A 20,693-nucleotide genomic window follows, 5' to 3' on the forward strand; every position below is an offset into this window, starting at 1 on the left:
AATGGTCATAAAGAAAAAAGGGTTAAAGTAAATTCTGGCCAACAATAATGTAAGATATACCTGTATTTGTTTTTCAGACAGGTATTTAATATTTCCCTCTGTGCATTAGGAGAGAATAATGGACTTGGCCTGTGAAGCCTGCTGTTATTAGCCTATTATCTTTTTTTTAGCCTATTATCTGAAGCAGATTTACTGCGTCACTGCGTTTATTATCGGTCTGCTGGCCACCAGGAGGGAAAGGAGGAAAACTTCCAGACATAACGTCGACTAATCATTCTTTCATTTCATTCAAGTATTATTTTCTGTATTATATTTTCGGGTTTTAGCACCTGTTTCTTGATTTTCCTGCACAAAATATAGAATAATTTCAGCTGAAATAAATATTCTAGTTAACAGTTAGCTACAGGAAGTGCATTTAATCAGTTCCTGTGTAAAAAAATAAACGTCTTCTAATCGCTATGTGCAGTTAAAACTTATTTTTCTTTGTAATCTGTGTTTGTTTTAATTCGATATAAAACGTTCGTCGTAATTTTGACGTTTAATCCCAACACCAAAAGCAAAAGGCCAGAATTAAGGCCTCACGTGGGCAGAGAATATTTCCTAAGGAGACAAACCGAACAGGTTCCAGCTCCACCTAAAAACAGGCCGAGCAGGCCCCGTTTTTCCCGCCTGGGTCTGCTGTTCAATCTCGTCCTTACCTGTTTTAATGGCGTATTTCAGCGTCGCGCGACAGCTGATCAAGATCTCATCCAGCGTGGCGGGCTCGTGCTGCAGCTCCCAGTTGTTCATCTGAAGCAGCTCGTTCGGGTAATGAAAATCAATAACTTTAGTTTTCCGGTCGAAAGACTCGACGATGTAGGCGAGTAAAATATCCACAACTTCCTGCAGGAAGGTCATCGTTTTGGTGTCACCGTCCATGGCGGGTAAGAGGTCTGAAAAATAAAACAATAGGCAGGTGAAGACGACATTTTAGGAGGCATGTTGGCGCGAAAGGTGAACCTGAGGAGGGTGTAACCTGTTTACATGGAGCATAAAAAAACGGGAGCATTAAAATGACCGATAAAAATGCTCTAATTTGGTTTTTATTTTGACTCGTGTAGAAACTAAAGGGAGTGTCTTTTTCCTGCGACGTTCTTCACCTGAAAACGTGACGTTTTTCTGAAGGTGACCTCTAGAAATATCCCAACACTGCCAGAAATATTCGGCTTAATGCACTGTATTTAGCAGAAAATGAATATTAGCTTATCAAAGTGGGTTTACGGCGATTTATTTATTTCCTGTGTTTTTTTTTGTGGTGCATTAAAGTGAAGCTGGGAACAAAGAATAAAGCCTGGCTCCTTTTCTGATAAGTAAAACAGCATTTATAGGTCAAGTTTGGCGGAAAAGCCGGTTGATTTAACACAGAGGCAGTTTTCTGGTTAATATAAAACGACAATGAGGATAAAAGTGGGTTTTACTGCTAATTTGGCACAAAAAGGAACAGCTTGAGGCCATGTTAAAGCTCAGTGAGATGCATTATGATCTAACGAGTGTTTTAAATGCAGTTTCTGCTTTTGTACCTGTTGAATAGAGGTCGGAGAAGACCACAGCAGCTTTGGTGCAGTTGCAGGATTTGTTGCAGCCGCAGGTTCCGCCTGTTTCTGTCTGAGGCTGCTGCTTGGCGGCAGGATCGGCTGGTTTCTCCACCTCTCCGACATTTAGCAGCGCTTTGAACACCACAGAACAACAACAGGGTATTTTTACTACTCTGATTTATTCAGCACCTCGTAAATAAAAGGCGTCCTCTCTTTCCTCACACTCTCTCCAAACATAGCCTACCACATAATTTCGATCCAATTCCGCCGGAAAATTTCTGGGCCGCCGCCTGGCACCAAGCCCTGGCTGCAAGACAGAGGAGACACATCAAATAAGGACAAAGAATTCAGGCTCTGTAGCCCAACTTTGTCCGAGCAAAAACCTCCAAAAGCAGACTGGACTAATGAGGGCAGGCCTGTTTGCAGCGCACTGGTTTGAGACAATGCACTGGGATTACTGGTGTCCACCACTGGGAGACAACAAAAAAGCCACTCACGCGTACTGGGGCTCTGACTGCCGGTGTTGGCCCCCGCATTATCACCGCCAAGAGACCAGAAACCGTGTGAAGCCATCGTCGCCGGTAGTTAGGAGCTGCACGAGGCGACAGAGTCCATCCACAGCACGCGACGACCCGGAGCTGTTCAGAGCTGATGTGGTGCTGAAGCTGAAAACCCAGCCGTGCATCCGACACGCGCGCTGTGCAGCAAGAGAGAGCCTCAGAGGATGAAACACATGGGGGGAGAAAAAGCTCTGAATGCCTCCGGGTCCACAGGTGAAGCAGGCATGAACGGCGTCTTCCAAGAAAAATCCGCAAAGACTTCTCACATGCGCAAAACCACGCTGCTCACTCCATAGGGGGAAATAGTGCAAGTCAGGCGCAAAAATAAAGCGACATCTCCAAACAATAACGAAAAGAGATGCAAAAAAAGAGCTGCAGATGAAATAAAAAGTGGTTTAATGTGCTGCTATATAAATATGCAGCACGCGAGCCATGCCTTATTGCATCTAACCTAAATTTCACGTCAGCACAGAAATCCCATCGTGATTCACTTCAAGTCATGACGAACTGCGCTGCGTCGTGCGTCGTGACTCCTCCATACATCTCCAACATTCTCCGTGCCCCCCGCGTGCTCAGCTTACCCTCCATGCAGACACAACGCCAACTAATTCATCTGCCCGACGATCGCAGCTCTATTTCCTGCAGACCGGAGGCGGTGGAGGCTCTTAACTGCGCGCCTGGAGGAGAGGAGAGGAGGCAGAGTGCGCATGGGTCCCTCCTCTTCCCCTCAGTGCTGGGGCGCGTTACTCCCAAAAATGTACAACACTCATGACTGGTTTTTCTCCTCATAGTTTACCTGAATCACAGAGGAAATTTCCACTGCTCATTCTCCCACTTTAGCCTAATAATTGGGTCCTTTTTGGAGATAAAAATGAAAAATATCCAGAGATGCTATAAGCCAAATACCCAGGTTTTATCCCCAAAAATAGAATGAAAAAATACAAATAGAAATGATAACTACATAATTATTTTAGAAATGAAGACACTTTGACTTTAGATAAGCTGACTTAAAATTAATTTAAAAACAAAATTAAAACTTTTGAAGTGTTTTTATTCTTATTGTTATTTATTTTCATTTCTCCATTGTTGATTTTTCTTCTTTCATTTCTTTTGTGACTTCTATTTATTCCTTTTGTTTTCATTATTTCTGCTGTTATCTACAACCACTGCTTCTATTTTATACTTTTACTGAGTATTTCTTTATTTTACCGTCTTTATTTGCTCTGTCTCTTATTGCTCCTAACTTTCATTATGGCTGTCATAGTTAGTGCATTAATGGAAATTAACTAAGGTCCATAAATAGTGTATTTATTTTTTTGTAGCATTAATTGCATGCTTAATTCTTTCTTCGGTTAAGCTGCTGCAGCATCTGATGTAAAATAAGTCCAGCTTTTAGTTGAACAGCTCAGTGGAGTCAAAGCCATGTGTCAAACATCTAACCCTTTACTGTTCCCTTATTTCCTTTATAATCCATAACAAGTTCCTTTTTCACTGTTAGTTCATGTTATATCTACCCGAGGATCCTTATTTTATCACAGAATAAAAACAGATCTGTACCCAAACAGGAATCCAAAGGGACAACTGGACCTGGTGAAGTTCTTGAAGAGGTTCTGCCCTTCCTCCAAAAACAACAACCCTTTAGAAGGAGAGGTAAGAGGAACCTTAACCAAGTCCAAGTCCAAGTGGGGGAAGGGGGGACTACTTGGGGGCTCTTATGAACACCTCTGCTGTTAGCGTTAACACATACAGTTTTTTCTTGGTTGAATAAAGTTTTAACTAAAAAAATAAAATACACAAACCCTAGATTCACCCAAAGCTGCCACAGCTCACAGGAGAGATGCGTTTACACGGGCGCCATTTTGGACTGGACGGAGCATCTTTCCTTTAATCAAAAGAAACTTTTCCTTGTAATTCCAAGATTAAATTCAGTAGAGAAGATACAACTGTATTGACATTTATTTGCATCGATGATAATCTGCTTCATAGCTAAATAAACTGGACTCAATAATACACACGTTTCTGTTTTACAATCATACAAACAAAGCATCAACACTCCTGCATTTACATCTTTACAAATGTATAGAACCCCGCCCCTCCCCCCGCCCCCCCCCCAAAGGGCCAAGTTATTTTAGGTTTAGGGCTGTCAAATGATCAAACTTTTTAATCATGATTAATCACAGAATTAATTACTAAGTTAATAGTGATTAATCTCCCCTTTTCTGTTGCATTCTGAAACTCAACTTTTTGCTCTTAAATCAGTTTTTGTTTCATTTTGGATCCTGTTCTTTCTTTTTTAAGATTATATTTTGGGCCTTTATGCATTTATTATCATGACAGGAAACATGGAGGAAGATGAGCACCACACATGCTCCGAGACCAGGAATCGATTCCACGGCCAGCGTGCTGGAGAACTACAGCCTCTGCAGACCCTAACCCGCTCCAACCACGAGAAAAACCAGCGCCTGATTCAGCTCTTCCTTTAACTAGGTACCCTGAGTTTAAGTGACTTCCTGTGTGGATACAAACCTGCTTTTATTTTGAAAGAAAAAAAGGATCTAGGGTGCATCAAAGCTTATGACAATGTTACAATGTTACAATGTCATTTAGCAGACGCTTTTCTCCAAAGTGACGTACATTTGATGACACCAGTTTAACCACAGAAAAATGAACTTGCTATGGATTTAAAAGGCAAAAAGGGAGCTGTGATAAGGTAAACATTTGATTTCATAAGATGCAGATGACTTTTGACTCGTCCACTTAGCTGTTTGTGACTTTTCTAAAGTGAAATGAGACATTGAGGAGCAGTGGTGGGTTTATTTTACATCAGATGTTGCAGTGGCTGAACCAAAGTGTGCTGAGAAGGACGATAAACATGGATGCACCAGTTATGGACCTTTTTAAGTTAGGCAGACAACTTAAAAACTCTGATGCCACATTTTAGGTAATGACCTAGTCTCTGGGGTATAAAAATAGTTTTAGTCGACGACATTAACACTGCTAAGACTAAAAATGTTCGTCGACAGCCTTTTTTTCCATGACAAAAACAAGACTGAGACTAACAAAAATAGATCTGTGATGACTAAAACTAGACTGAGACTAACAAAAATAGATCTGTGATGACTAAAACTAGACTGAGACTAACAAAAATAGATCTGTGATGACTAAAACTAGACTGAGACTATCAAAAATAGATCTGTGATGACTAAAACTAGACTGAGACTAACAAAAATAGATCTGTGATGACTAAAACTAGACTGAGACTAACAAAACTAGATCTGTGATGACTAAAACTAGACTGAGACTAACAAAAATAGATCTCTGATGACTAAAACTAGAATGAGACTAACAAAAATAGATCTGTGATGACTAAAACTAGACTGAGACTAATAAAAATAGATCTGTGATGACTAAAACTAGACTGAGACTAACAAAAATAGATCTGTGATGACTAAAACTAGACTGAGACTAACAAAAATAGATCTGTGATGACTAAAACTAGAATGAGACTAACAAAAATAGATCTATGATGACTAAAACTAGACTGAGACTACAAAAATAGATCTGTGATGACTAAAACTAGACTGAGACTAAGAAAAATAGATCTGTGATGACTAAAACTAGACTGAGACTAAGAAAAATAGATCTGTGATGACTAAAACTAGAGTAAAATGTGATTTAATTTTCATTGGACATTCTAAATCCATGATATTTCTCCACTGTGGGTAAATCTGTCAAAAACAACACATCTGTATCTATTCTGCCTCTCAGCTGTAGAAAGCAGGGACCCCAGGTTTAGCAGAGAACACACTACCATGATTTGGTACCAGATTTAGGCAAGAAAATAAATGCTTGGACTAAAAGTAAAGACTAAAATGTGAGGACTTTTTATGGACTAAAACTAGACTAAAACTAAAAAGGGTAGAAATGACTAAAATGTGACTAAAATACATTTCATTTAAAGACTAAAACTAAGACTAAATGTAAAAATAAATTAACACTGTGAAACAGCTTAGCCTTTATCATACCTCAGGGTAAACCAGGGTATATCCAGGTATAAAACAAGCTGGCCCACCTTAACCCTGGCTATAGTCGGGCAGGGCGATATCTTGAGCTCTTACACTTTTACAAATTGCATTTTTAAAATTCATGTTTCTTGTTGTTTATAAGTGAATGAGAGCAAACAGAGCCTGCAGGCATCAGTCAACATCTGCTGTGATTAGTGAAAGCATCACTAAGAATCATTTGATGCCAAAAATAGAGCGATTTAAATAATTAGAAACCATTAGCATCACCATCATAAAAGTGCAATGTTTGTGTTAGAACTCAGAGCGAGTTGTTGTTAGGACAGTTTTACTCAGTCTTCCTAAATGACCACATCCTCCCTGTGCAGGGTGGATGGTAGCTGGAGTCTGTCCCGCGTGTCTTTTGTCTGCGTGTAGTTTATTGTGCAGTCAGATGTCACCAGGGAGCCACTAACACTCCCTGTGGGGCTTTTCTCCTTCAAAATGTCACATAAAGGTTGAGAGGTTGAATCTCAGAGACGCCGATATGAAAAAGACAACAACATGAAGGGAATTTAAAGCTGCTGGTTTGATATCAGCACGGCACAGCTGCTAAGGATACCTGGGACATTTTTAACCACCAAAGACCTCCAAGAATAGTGTTTCTGATTCGAGTTCAGCTTGGGATCATTTCTAAATGATTTTGTTTTGTGTGGAGAAATCTAGGCTAAATGTAAGATGGAAACAAAGAGATAGTCAATATTTTATCTTTAACCTCCTAAGACCCTGCGTCCACATATGAGGACATGTCATTTTGGCTTCTCTACATTATAGTCATCATTTTGGTATTAGAATTGATGAGATTATTGTACAAAATAATGTTCAAAATAATCTATTTGCTTGAATTGTTGGGATGATTTGCTGTTTGGATGTTTTAGAGAATTTGTTTGGAAGCTGGAAGTCATCAAATTTTTTAAATGGAAATTTAGAGGACATTGTATATTTTTGGAGTTTCTTTTTTTTGGAATTTTCAGGAGAATATGGGAAATTTATTACCAATCTTTGGGGGAACTGGATTGGGAATTTGGGTTTTGGGATTGTCCTTGGAAACATAAAAAAGTCCTGAAAATTTCAATCATTTTCATGGAATTTTGTAGAATGTTTTTGAACATTTCTAGAATTTGCAAAGAAATTTAAGGGGGAATTTGCTTTAATATTTGGGGAATTTGCTTAAATTTTTGCATGAATGTGCATGGAATTTTAGGGAGGAAATTTTATTGGAATTTTAATGCTTTATGATGAAGTTTCACTGAAAGATTTGAGGACTATTTAAAGAAATATTTGGGTATTTTTCATGGGATATTTAAGAAAATATGTTTAAGAATTTTTTTAGATATTTTTTGGTAACTTTTTTATTTATTCTATGGAAATTGTTTGGGTTTTGCAAAGGAAAATGTCCAAGAAAATTCCTGTTTACCAACAAGGCTGATGTATTAACTTATCAGACAGTACTTATCCGAAATCAGTGAGAAACTAAAACTGCTCTCTTAACAAAGGCTCAGGTCTCAGGAGGTTAAATAGCAATAGTAACATGTTATTGTAAGAAATGTATATTTTTGTTTCTGCTCCATGATAAGAAAGTTTACCTTTCCAGGATTATATTCATGAAAAATGGATTAAATGCGAGGATTCCAAGTGTAAGAGCATGGCTATTTATTTACATGATCTATAGATATTTTACAGGGTTTTATTTGATGATAAAATACACATGGATGGACTCAAACCAGCCAGAAACTGATGCAGCAAAATGAGCATTGTCTACTTTACAAACTACATAAATAGACCCTTCATTTACAGCCAGTTTTAAAAGCGTACCTTTGTTATTTACAGAAAGTGCCTTTACATCTACGCTGCATGGATTCATTTAACTGGTGCAGATGAAATCAGTCACAAACTAAAAAGTGTCAAACATTTTGAAAATGCTATGATGATGAAATGACTCATAAATATACAGATTTAGACCAGCAGGGGCCAAATGGCTAAGACATTTCAGTCATGTGTTCAGTAGTGTTTGATGAGCCTTCGTCTCTGGGAGGTCTTCCTCAGTAGGTATCTGAAGTCATAAGGGTTATCCTCAGCCTGACTCTCAGTGGAGGGCATTCTGGGAACTGAGCGCCTGTAAAGACAACACGAGACGAGAGGAATTTAACACAAAGATGGGAAAATCAGAACAAGAGAAATGAAAACATTTCCTTGTGTTCATCATGTTTGCTGTCTGAGGCCGTGGCTGTGCCGGGAAACAGATCAGATCCTTAGACGTATTTGCCATCTGTCCTTTGACCAACCTCAGTACAAAACTGAAGTGTGGTTTTTCTCTTTCCTACAGTGATGGTGCATGTGTCTAAGGCCCAAAGGCCTTAGACACATGCACCATGAGTGAAGTTACCCACTCAGTTAGAGAAGCCCAGTCTGTGAGGACCAACTTCAACATAGTTAGGATGATACTCTGAACTCTGCAGATTCCTTTCTGAGTCAAAGTGCACATCCAGTCTTTGTTACGTGTGGTCGATTGAATCAGAATAACTTTAGGTGGCATGATTATTTAAAACTAAAATATGTGAAAGAGAGCTAGGGGAGAACTGCACTGGATGAGGAGCATGGAAAATATGTATTTTAACTTCAGTCATACTCAGTTTTTTTTTACTACTTAAATGCTTTTGTTATCAATTTCAACAAATACTTCAGACTGTAGCTTGTTCATGTTTTACTAGTATTTAGGCTAAAGTTATGGAACAAACACAACAAAAAAAAAATCCTGTTTATTTACAAAGATCGGTCAAATCCTGGGCCTTTTCTAGAATCTGTCATCTTTCTTATTTATGTATAAATATAAGCAGTTTTAAAATGTAATGTCTTTATTTAACCCTCAAGCATCACTTTAATTTACCACCCTTTAAAGCCATTAAGGACAAAAATGTCCACTTCCAAAAAACTGCTAAGAAACTTCACAGATTTATATTTTTTCTGCTTTTTTTTTCCTCATAAATCTCTTAAACAACTTCAGCTGAGCACAAAACTACCAAACATTCAATCATTTTGAGGATTTTAACCCTTTAAATGCCAGTTTGATTACTTAAAGTCAGTGCTGTTTTTTATGAAAAGAAGTGTAAAAATGTGAAATCTTCCTTAAACCAAATGTTGGATGGCTGGGGCGTTATTTCTAAATCCAGCTTGGACATGTCCATGATTAGCCAAAATATTGACTTTAATGCATTTCTATTTTTTATGTAGCATTTGATTTAAAATTTACTACCCTTTCAAGTCTTTAAGGACAGAAACGTCTACTTCCCTATTTTAGGCCTATGCATTAAAAGCCTGTCATTTTAATAACTTTTGTGCTTGTGGTATTGAGCTTATTAGGCTATTTTAAAGTTTGTATGTGTGCATGTGTGTCTGCGTGTGTGTGTGGGTGTGCACGTGTGTGTGCACACAGAAAAAAACATTTTAAGTTTTTATAGCAGTTTTTTGGAAGTGGACCTTTTTGTCCTTAATGGCTTTAAAGGGTAGTAAATTTGTTTCAGTGTTCCCCTGACCTATCAAAGCAACTGAAATTTGAATTCAAAAATTTGCCTAGAGAGAAACTTTGTTGCAAAAACCTAGACCATCTGCACTAACACAGCCAAGATGGTGAGCAGAGAAAGAGGAAAAATGTGCCCAAAAGGACAAAAATGTCCCTAGTGGTGCCTGAGGGTTAAAGGGGTCACAGATACAGCTTGTAATGGTGTATACAGGGTTCTCACTGAACAATCAAAGCAGCAGGATTGTTGAATCCATCTGTAGTGTTCAATATTTATCCTCAGGAATTTTAGATTAATATTCTAAAATTAAACATACAATTTTATTTCAAAAGGCAAATGTTCTCTAATCTTCTGTAATGTTAACTGGATTATTATGGGGATTAATCTCAGAGCATTTCACTGTCAGCATAAACTAATATGCTTGTTTTAGGATGATAAATACATGCAAACGTTCTGTTATATAACAGAGTGAAAACATGTAACCATTAAGCAGGAATAAAGGTTATAACAGCAGACCTAATACTGTATTTAGAGGTTGAATTATCCCACAGATACAGAGACAGATAACAACGCTTTAAAGCTTTCTTCTGTTTCTTGTGGAGCCGCAGGAGCAAACACTGGTGGACTTTAGGAGCTGTAGATCAACTTACAAAAACTAGCAAAGCTTGAGATTAAGTACCTTTTTTGTGGAAATAAAAACATGCATCATCAAACATACTGTAGCTGGTAATGTGAATTTTCAATAACAGCTGATATGAAAATACTAAGAGGTGCTCAATGTTTAGGTACACTGCTCAGTCCTAACTCAGTCCTTGTTTTAAAGGAAATGAGAGAAACTGTGAGGTTTTAGTATTGAAGGACGTTTGCCCTGCAAATCAGTAAAAACAGGATCATAGTGAGCAGTTGCACTTTTCAGGGCAGTGACCTATGGGTGAGATATTGTACAAATTCCTACATTTTTGTCAGATATTTTTGACAGATTAGTCGTTAGAAAACAGTGAGTTAGATCTATGAATTTTAAATACATGAACCCACAGGTTGTATGAAATATAGGAGTATAGGGTCATTCTCTGGTTTATGCAGAGATGTTATGAAGCCAAGTAACAGAAGTTGTCTCATCTAAAATTCTGTCTGAAACTTCAGTTTCACAGCAAGCAGAGAGATGGCGCTGAGGCGGTTTACAACACTGTCAGATCAGCCATGCTTCAAAGGATGCCTTACCCTTGACCCCATTATAATCAATGAGTTTGTAAGATGAGCTATCCCGTACAGTTATAAGAAATAAATAAGATATTGACCCCCGAATCAACTGTGAATCAGACTGTAAACGTGATTAAATTGACTGTTAAAATGGTCATTCTAATGCTCTGCCCTGTCCCAGCCTGGATAACGGAAGGGAAAGTTACTGACTGGATTAAGTTACTAAATAACTGGATAAAAATCCAATTTCAGCTTAAATTGCGTGGGGATGCTGAGAGCTGAACTGTGGAAGAACTGCTGAAAATAGCTGAAAAAGCAAGAAAATAGCACAAGAATAGCATAAAATACCATAAAGTAGCTGAAAATGGCATTCAGTGGCTAAAAAATGATAAAAGTAGCTGAAAGTAGCGTAAAGTTAGCTGAAAATAGCTTAAGAAGAGAGACGTTTGTTCAGACCTGCCTCTATTTCACACAGCCTCTGTGCTCCAAGTGTGACATCATCATAAGCCTCTTCATTTACCCCCATTGTAAACGTCTGAGAGAGCTCAAAGCTTGATCAGTGATTATAAGAAATCTGTAAAAGATATCAATAACTTGAATCAGTCCTAGATAGCTGAAGAGTTTGTCTACGTTTTAAAGCAAAAATGAAGTTTGTGTGTGGAAGTGAACTGAAGTTATAAGCCTTAGAAGTTGAAGGAGTTTTAGAGGATTTAAAAAACTGGCCCATCTAAAATAATGCTATTTTAGTTTTAGAAATAGCAAAATAGTGTAAAGTTTAAATAGTATAAAAAGTATTATAAATAGCTGAAAAGAGCACAAGAAGCTGAAGAGTTTGATGGTAGAATAGTGAAAATAGCCCAAGAAATGCCAAAGTTAAGAGGAGTTGAAAAAAGTGCAGGTTTGTGACATTTTGCCATCTGTTTAACATTGTTAAAAAAAAAGTTACATTTTTTAAAAATCATAAAAGTTAGAAATGAGAAAAGTCATAGCAGTCGTATGATGAAGATACTGAATTTTTTTAAGTTTAAACGGTGTCGATACGACAAAGTATGAAGGAGGAAATAGCGGACATGGAGGAAGAATAAAATGGCCGACGCGACTATCAACAGTGTGGATGCTTACTCAGCATCCCCACTAATTACTGCTGTCAGCAGCGACATCAGGGGTTCTCAACCGGTCTTCCCTCAGGACAAACCGCCACCTCTGGAATGGGCAATCATGACCCAAATTCCTGAAATGATCAATTATCAACTTAAATCTATCTAACAAAGAATATTGAAGTTTGTTCCTTATATGGTACAAAATGTAATGAACACAAGCCCTCATCAGCTAATAGTCTGCTGATTCATGCTAAGCTAACTGGCTAAACAAACTTTCACCTTATTTAAGCTGCTCCAGCCTGCCTCCTCTTCACTGATAGCCACTTTTAGCGACCCTCCTCCACCCCAGCTCCTCCATTATGCTGCTTCTGACTTAATCAATGTCCTTCTGCTGTCACTGATGCCTGCTCTGTTCTGGGTTTTCTCTTCATGCCTCAGGCTTTCCTTCTGCCCACAGCAAGGGCGCTGAGTCTGTAGTGCTACCTTCTGCTGCTTTTATGGCACCCAAATACACCTTGAATGCAATAATCTAGTAAAATGCCAGCATGTAGGCTGTAGAGAGTGACGACATGATCACACAAAGTTAACTGGGATTCCAGAGTTTGTTAAATGTGAACTGTTTCTCTGGTCCCATCCTCTTTGACATCAACCTTTCAATGACTCATTTATTTAGCAGAAGAGACAAACCTGCTGTCACTTCCACGCTTTGGAGGTCCTGGTTCAGTGACGGCCCGCTCTCTGGGCTGCCTGCTGACTAAAGAAGAGTGTCTCCTGTCCAAAGACCTCCTCCTGTCCGTCGACTTTCTCCTCTCTACTGACATCTGTCTCTCTGGTGTTCTGCTGGGGGAGGCGTAGTCCGTGGGAAGGGCTGGTTCAGACCGGCTGGAGGACAGTTCCTGGTAGTAAGGGTCGTCCACATCCAGCAGCTTTCCTTGACTGCAGCACAAACAGGAGGAAGGGACAGATGTTAGACACCAACTCAGTCTTTCTATTAGACTTTCTACATTCAGCCAAACACACCAAATACTCACATGAACTAAGAATCTGCACTAAAACAGCCTACGTAGCTCTGTTGATCAGTGTTAGAGTTCATGTTACATATTGTCGACACAAAACTGAGAAATCTCAGATAATCAATAAATCTACGTTCAGTTCTATAGAAAGCAGTTTGATTAGCTTCACCACAACTGCATGTGTTCCAGGACACCACGACCCCAGAAACTATTGAAGTAACAAAGGCCTTAACTCAGATTTAATAAAAACACAGAGACAAATATAATTGGACTTGTAGAGATAAAGGGGACAGTGAAAACCCACTGATGCATTCAGCCTTTGTTTAGTTCTTACAATGCAGGAAACAAAGAGGCTTTATATAGACTCCCCTCCTCCTACAGTCCATTTCTGCTTCTGTCTCTGTCATGAAATTAGTTTTTTACACAAGCAACTCGAGGGTTTGAAATTGGAATTTCAACATGTTGATAATGGAGTCCAAAGACCTGGAACAGTGACAGTGCAGCCTAGAACATAACCTTAGGGCAGGGGTTCTCAACGTTGGGGTCGGGAACCCATTGGGGGTCATATGACACTGAGATGGGGTCTCCAGATGCCTTAAAAAACTAAGAATATTTTTTAAACAACACTGTTGCTACTTTACACCAATTTGCCAATTTTTAACACGTTTGCCACTTAAAACCCATTTTTCTCAGTTTTAAACCCTTCCCACCACTTTTTTCTGCCTGTTTTTGCCACTTCTAAACCAAATCATGACACTGTCTGCCTATTGTTGGCTCTGTTGACCCATTATTGCCACTATTAACCCCTCATTACCCCTTCCTACGCCACATTTCACAATTTGATATGCCTTTTATTGCCAATTATATCATGTGGAAATTTGGTGAAATGGGATGAAAAATATTTTGCCACTTAAATGCCATTTCAACCATTTTCTAATCCCCTTTTACCGCTTAATATGCCTATTTTTGCCACTATCACCCATATTTGCTTTTTTTTTTTAAATTTTTTGTCACTTTTATCTAATTTTTGGCACTCTAACCCATTTCTGCTACTTTTAAAATCTTTTAAAATCCATTTTAACCCTTTCCACCACTTCTTCCTGCCTGTTTTTTCCACTTCTAAACCAGTTCTTGCCACACAAGTCAAATATTGCCTCCGTTAACCCATTATTGACACTATTAACCCCATTTACCACTTTTTATGCCCAATTTTTCCCATTTTAACCAGATTTCACTATCTGATATGCCCATTTTTGCCAGTTTGACCAATTTCTGCCAATACCTGCCTGTTTTTTCTTTCTCAGTTAGCACTATTTTGCCAGTTGATATCAATTTTTCTTCCCATTTCACCGAAATTCCACACATTTTTGCCAATTTAAAGCCTTTTCAGCCACTTTTTAATTCCCTTTTACCACTATTTATGCCCATTTTTGTCACTGTAACCCATTTTTGCCTTTTTTCTGCTATTTTTTGCCATTCATATATCATTTTTGCCACTCCTTTTTTTGTTGTTGTTGTTTTTTTTAAAGATTTATTTTTGGGCCTTTTCATGCCTTTATATGATAGAGGAAGGACAGTGGATAGATTCAGAAACAGGGAAGAGAGTGGGGAGAGACATGCGATGAAGGGCCACAGGTTGGATTCGAACCCGGGCCGCCCGCGTACATGAATGGCGCCTTAAACCACTCAACCATCTGTGCTCCCCATAATTTCTGCCACTTCTAACCGATTTCTGCTACTTTAAAAATCCAATTTCACCACCCTTTCCACTATTTTTTTTCATTATTAACCCATTTTAGCTATTTTTAACGTATTTTTATTCTGTTTTGATCAAAGAGATTTACATTTTTTTTTTAAGATTTATTTTTGGGCACTTTTATTTGATAGAGGAGGACAGTGGATAGAGTCGGAAACAGGGTCAAGGGTGAGGCAGAGACATGCGGTAAAGGGCCTTGGGCCGGATTCGAACCTGGGCCGCCCGTGTACATTGGGGAGCGCCTTTAACCACTAGGCCACCTGCTCCGCAAGGATTTACATTTTTAAGAGGGCTACTTACTACACAAATGAATTAAAAAGATAGCTGTTTCTTTGATAAGCATATACCCCAGTTTAACTTTACAATGGACCAGGATTTTGCTGGACCCCAGAAAGCTCTCCCATTTTCCCCCTAATGGCGGCCTTGTCTGCTGTTCTCGAACGTTCATGGCTGTGTTCAGCCCCTTCAGATCAGTGGGGGTCCCTGGTCTCTGGAACTTTTATTTTTGGGGTTGTGGGCTGAAAAGGTTGAGAACCCCTGCCTTAAAGTAATAGGAAAATGTGTCAATAACCTCTTGGCTCTCTAGGATGGTTAAACTGATACCCCTTCACTTAGACCTTAGCTCAGCACAGTCAAAGCCACAGGTAATGCAAAAAAACAACAATTCAGTGATTGTGTAAGATAACCGAGAACGCCACCGCTCTCTCTTCTGTGATACCGCTGAATAAAACGGAAGTACTCCTGCTTGAGTACTCAGCTTCATCCCCCTCTGTGTATCGTAGAGGAATGATGCACTAACCCTCCACCCACCAGACAGTCTGCTGGCCTGAATCTGAACCTGCACTGACCTCCATATGAACAGATGTGTGAAAGAGAATTTCCACGTACGGATCAATACGTTTCCTACATGAACATAAAGTCCAGACTGTTGGAGGAAACGACTGCTGCAGCATCAGGAGAGTGACAACGGCCAGCCCTGACCTCATAACCACAGACACACCATCATCCAGCCCATGATTCTGATGGATGTGTTGTTCTCAGGCTGAAGTGATTGGCCCAGAGAGCAGATAATTACACTCACTGAATTATGTGTTACGATTATGTAAGGGGAATAAACCTCAATGACACTGAGCTTTTTAGTCAGAGATCAGGATCAAGACTGCAATATATTATTGATACTACTGTTAGATAAAGTTCTTAGTTAAGTTGTTAAGTTGCTCGTTGCACCACAGAGGAGCGTTGAGGATGCTCTGATGGCTCAACAGGCCAGAAAACCCTTAAGAAGCGTGCAGACTGATGTCAGATCTGGTGGAGCTCCATCAGAATCTCGCTTGTGCTTAAAACTAAATGTAGAAAACAAGAACAGAAAAACTATCAAGAAACATCTTTCGACAAATCTAAAAAAAAATAAAAACAGGTTTGAACAGAAGGACCTTGCAGTAATGCACTCAAGACCTTTCATTACTTTTTAAAAGGATTTTTGATCAACTTAAAACACTTTTAAAGACCGTACAGTTGACCTGCATTAGCAGCAGCTCTGGATCTGCAAACTTCAACCTTTAAAAAACAAAATCTGATTATTTTCTCTTTGATGACACTGTGGTTGACAGAGCCAATATAAGAAGCCCCACCCCCTCTTAGTTTTGATTGGTCAGTGAGGTGAGCAACATTCAGTATGTTTACAGTGTGTTTTATTATGTAAATCGTTCTCTAAGTGCATTAGTAGCTGGGTTAGTCGACCTTTGAGGAACCTGATTTAGTACAGTTACATCAGACTTACATTTTTACATGAATTTGTCTTTTTCTAACTTAATGCACTGATTGTGGTTCTGTTCCAAAAGCTGAAGGTTTTTCAATGAAGAGCACTGCAAGTGCAGAGACAAAAACAGCTGATGCTGCAGGAATTTTTGCACTGAACGCTGAAAATGCTGGCTGCTACTTAGGTTAAGCACCGAGTGCAGCAGTGGACTGCCACAAATTCATTCTTGGGTTTTAGGCCAAGCACAGGTAGCATTCTTAAAGTTCTGGGTTTAACTGTTTCACTTCATCTGAAGTTTTAGTAATACATATGTGTGTGTGACATATATGTGCAAAGCTTAACAGCTTTTATCAGCCTCAGTTTACTATGCAACCTACATTAAGCGAGCTAATGTCAGCGCTCCACACTAAGAATGAATCTGTTAAAAATGCATGTAAAACATCTAGATTCTAAGACTGCCATGTGGGCCTGGACCATGGTGACACGAGCTTCCTCCTCAAAGCAGTGATTGTTTGTGTACAACTTCACAGCCCATTAGCACAGAGTTAAAGTTCTGTGCTGCAGTCTGTCATTGCTCTTTATTTCAGCAGGTTTCACTCGGCCAGTGAGAATCAGTCCGGCTCTGACGGCTGCACCAGGTTTGGTCTGGAGGCCGGATCATTTCTGGTTCACTGCTAGTTGTTTTCCTTCTGTTTATTTCCAGCAAACTGCTGAAGCTGCAGTCAGAAAAGAGGACATTGCATCGTCTAGTAGAGAGGGAAAGGATGTCTGAATGTATGGCATCACCATCAAAGGCTGAACACAGAGAATAGCAAAGATTTGATGCTGTTTCCTGGATCTCGGGTACGTCAGATACCGTCAGATGATAGATCAACGCTTCAGTATCAGTGACAATGCAGATATTAGTGGTTAACTAACACTGGTCCCTTTGACCTCTGTCTCCTCATTCCTCCTTTTGTTCTCCTTACTCCTGTTTCCTGTCGTCACCTTTGTCGTCTCCTCAGGTTCCACTCGCCTAACACCCACGCTCTCTCGTCTCCCATCCTCCTCGGCTGTCAGCTTCAGCCCCAGATGCCATCTTTCCTGCTGACCTTCTCATACTTAATGATGCATGTAAACTGCTCCTGTCCATCGCTAGCTTTATTTATCTGCTAACAAATTATTACCCTTGATGTTTGTAGCTTTGCGAGTGTGTGTTTCAGCGTGTGCGTGCCGTCAGACGGCTGTGATAAAGTACCCTGCCTCTGTCTCGTTCAGACAGCCCCTATCAGTCTATCTACACCCTCTCACTCTGGGTGGTACGCTCACCCTGTGGCCTATACCAGACATACAAATACACTCTTTCTATCAAGAGTGAGCTCTAAGGAACATTCAGCGCTGTCTCTAAACTGTACACCAAATATTTCTGATGCCTGACATTAAATTTCACTGAGCACATTTAGTGATCGCGGCTATAGCGAATGATGGGGCTAATTAATTTCACTGAGGATGTGTGCCATCCTTCAGATCATTAAATTCAGACCCAGACACTGTCCTTATGTCGGCGCAGGGCTGCAGTCATTACTCTGAACCCAGTGTGCCAAGACAGCAGGCAGCACGCCAACCTCTTAAAACAGCAGTGAGAGCTTGTTAAAGTTAGCTTGAAATAAGAAACGGAACACTTACTCCTCTTTCCTGGGCTTTCGTTTATCGTCCTGGACAGACCGCTGCATGGAGAGAGACAGAGGACAGATTAATCAGACACTCTGAGTCTCTACGCTCAGGCACAGAAAGAGAAAGTTCTAGATGTGTGGGATCCAATTTGGTGGTTAATTTCAACCCAGTAATACTAAGCAAAATGCTGTTTGGCCCATTACATGCTCCAGGAGTTTACAAGCTGGGACCAGTTAGCCAGAGGCTAATCTTAGCTGTGCTAGCTGCAGAGAGATTCAGATGTTTTATATGAAGAAACTTCAGTCAAGAAAGAAATGATCCAACTATTTCATGATTTTTCATGAAACTTTGGAAAGAAATGGATTATGTAAAGATGATGCTGCAGATATTTATAAATCATTATAATTATTTTCAACAAAAGTAAGTCAGACGAACTCCAGTTTTTTCAGTGTAGTTTTTTTTTTAAGCCAACGGAAGCCCATTTCCACCACTTCAAGAAAATTGTGAAAGTTAAACAATTCTAAAAAAAAAAAATAATAATAATAATAATAATAACTGACCTAAGTCATAAGTAAGAGGTAAAAAGTCACAATTATAAGGTGAAAAGTTAAAATTACGAGATGAAAAGCCATAGTTGTCAGACGAAAAGTCTAAATTATGAGATAAAAAGTCATAATTGTGAGATCAAAAGTCATTATTATAAGATAAAAAATCCCAATTGTAAGATAGAGTTACATTTTGAGAAAAAAGGTCATAAGTAAGAAGTTAACAGTCAAAATTATGAGATAAAAGTCATCTTATAATCATGACTTTTTATCTCATAATTATGACTTAGAATTCCTTTTTACTTATCTTTCACAATTCTCTTTTTAAGTGGTGTAAATGGGCTTACAAAGAAGCCCGATGCGAAAACAAACATTTTTTTGCACATTTATTAGAAAACTGAAATATCACATGAACATTCATAATCAACCCCTGAGCTAAACTAAAGTCTCTCACTGCTTTTAGCCTGATGAATTCCTGGCCTTTATCACTGATAATTATTTATTCAGTGCATTTCACCATGGCGTGACTTTTTCTCACAAACTCCACAACAAAACAAGAACCGCTGCTCTCACAAAAAACTTGTGAAGAAAGTTGTTGTTTGTCAAATGCACATAAAAACCCTGGGACATACATTTGCTGACAGCTTTGTTATTGGTGGATGTTTCCTGCTAAGGGAACATTTGTAGTTAAGAGAACAACAGAAAGGAAAATTGCAGAGCATCGTGAGAGTCAGGATGTGGGGGAGGAGTTCCAGGGTCCCATGGTGGCTGAATGGAAGGTTTTGCTGTAGAAAGAATCTAAATTGTTCGATAACTCACATGGATTAGGTTGTAATAGGTCGAGTCCTCTGGTGTGTTCAGGGTCTTTGGCTGCTGGGTCCTGCGGGGGGTCCTTGACAGTCTCTTCTCAGCTGAAAAGTAAGAAAGACTTTTAAGAATAGTGGAGCTGTTCCACTGTAAGGACAGATTCATATTTAATACATTTCACTACATCACCCAGCACTGGCTCATGTGTTTCACTTTACTAAGTTAACAAACACACCTGCATTTTTATTTCCTACATTTCACAGAATGCATTTTACAAACATTTGATACACAATGGTTAAAAGTAGGACTGCCAATTAAAGACCCTGCTGTGTCTGAAATCACTCCCCATTCACTGTAGAGTGAACTACAGGGGCCGGATTCTGGATTCAGGTCTAACCTGAGGGCCTAACAGGGTCACCTTTTTAACCAGAAACTCTCCACCTCATTTCAGAGGAATAAAATAGGAAAAAAAAGAGAAAAAAACTAAAGCACTGATGATAAATGATTTTGACATTTAAAAAGCTAAAAAGATGAGTTTAAAGGCTCACAATCTGAGAAAAGTAAATGTATTAGTTCAAAAAGTTTAAAAGATGAAATCAAAAAATAATCTTTTTTAAAGGCAAATATATCAGAAAGAAACTCAAAATAATTGGTTTGAAAGGTCAAATAAAATTTGAAATAAAATTTGTAATCATGAAATTAAAAGTCAAAATATGATTCAAAATTTTAAATTGTGAGTCTAAAAGGTCAAACTATGGGGTTATGAAGTCAAAGTATTGAGTTGAAAATATAAGATAAAATACAAAATAATTGGTAAAAAAGGTCAAAATATCACTTAAAAATTAGAATTATGAATCTTAAAGCTCAAAACATTCTATGAGAAGTCAAAATTGTGAGTTGAAATGCTCAAAGTATGAAATAAAAAGTCAGAATTCTAAGTTTGAGTCCTGATTGTGAGATGCAAAATTGAAAATATGAAATTAAAACACAAATTAATTTCTTTTCCCACATTCCTGACTTCTTATCTGAATATTTTTACTCCTTACTTTTTCAGATTTTGTGACTTAACAAGGATATCTTAAAGGATAAGTTCACACTTTTATACTTGAGTAAATCTGCAGACCTCAGACTGATGGGACAGTTAGAA

The 20,693-nt window shown here is 38.8% G+C and overlaps 2 protein-coding genes across 8 annotated transcripts in view; both read right to left on the reverse strand.

The window, feature by feature from the left end:
* Positions 1-2,751, reverse strand: part of gad2 (glutamate decarboxylase 2) — a 29,060-nt gene extending 26,309 nt beyond the window's left edge. The window contains exons 1-4 of one of the 3 annotated variants that reach the window (XM_041814167.1): positions 2,072-2,751; positions 1,819-1,881; positions 1,560-1,706; positions 699-932 (exon numbers count right to left, since the gene is read on the reverse strand). In XM_041814167.1, coding sequence (XP_041670101.1) covers positions 699-932; positions 1,560-1,706; positions 1,819-1,881; positions 2,072-2,147 — 520 coding nt within the window. In that variant the 5' untranslated portion in view covers positions 2,148-2,751. Of the gene's footprint in view, positions 1-698; positions 933-1,015; positions 1,124-1,559; positions 1,707-1,818; positions 1,882-2,071 lie in introns of those variants that run through there. The other 2 variants (XM_041814170.1, XM_041814169.1) reach the window with 2 other exon arrangements.
* A 5,086-nt stretch (positions 2,752-7,837) lies between these two features.
* The window catches only part of myo3a (myosin IIIA), a 160,484-nt gene continuing 147,628 nt past the window's right edge, over positions 7,838-20,693 (reverse strand). For 3 of the 5 annotated variants that reach the window (XM_041814653.1, XM_041814649.1, XM_041814650.1), the window contains 4 exons: positions 19,559-19,650; positions 18,207-18,247; positions 12,701-12,949; positions 7,839-8,311 (listed from right to left, as the gene is read on the reverse strand). In XM_041814653.1, coding sequence (XP_041670587.1) covers positions 8,197-8,311; positions 12,701-12,949; positions 18,207-18,247; positions 19,559-19,650 — 497 coding nt within the window. In that variant the 3' untranslated portion in view covers positions 7,839-8,196. Of the gene's footprint in view, positions 8,312-12,700; positions 12,950-18,206; positions 18,248-19,558; positions 19,651-20,693 lie in introns of all 5 variants that reach the window. The other 2 variants (XM_041814651.1, XM_041814652.1) reach the window with 1 other exon arrangement.

Source organism: Cheilinus undulatus, linkage group 19, assembly GCF_018320785.1.
Source record: "Cheilinus undulatus linkage group 19, ASM1832078v1, whole genome shotgun sequence".
NCBI lineage: Eukaryota > Metazoa > Chordata > Actinopteri > Labriformes > Labridae > Cheilinus > Cheilinus undulatus.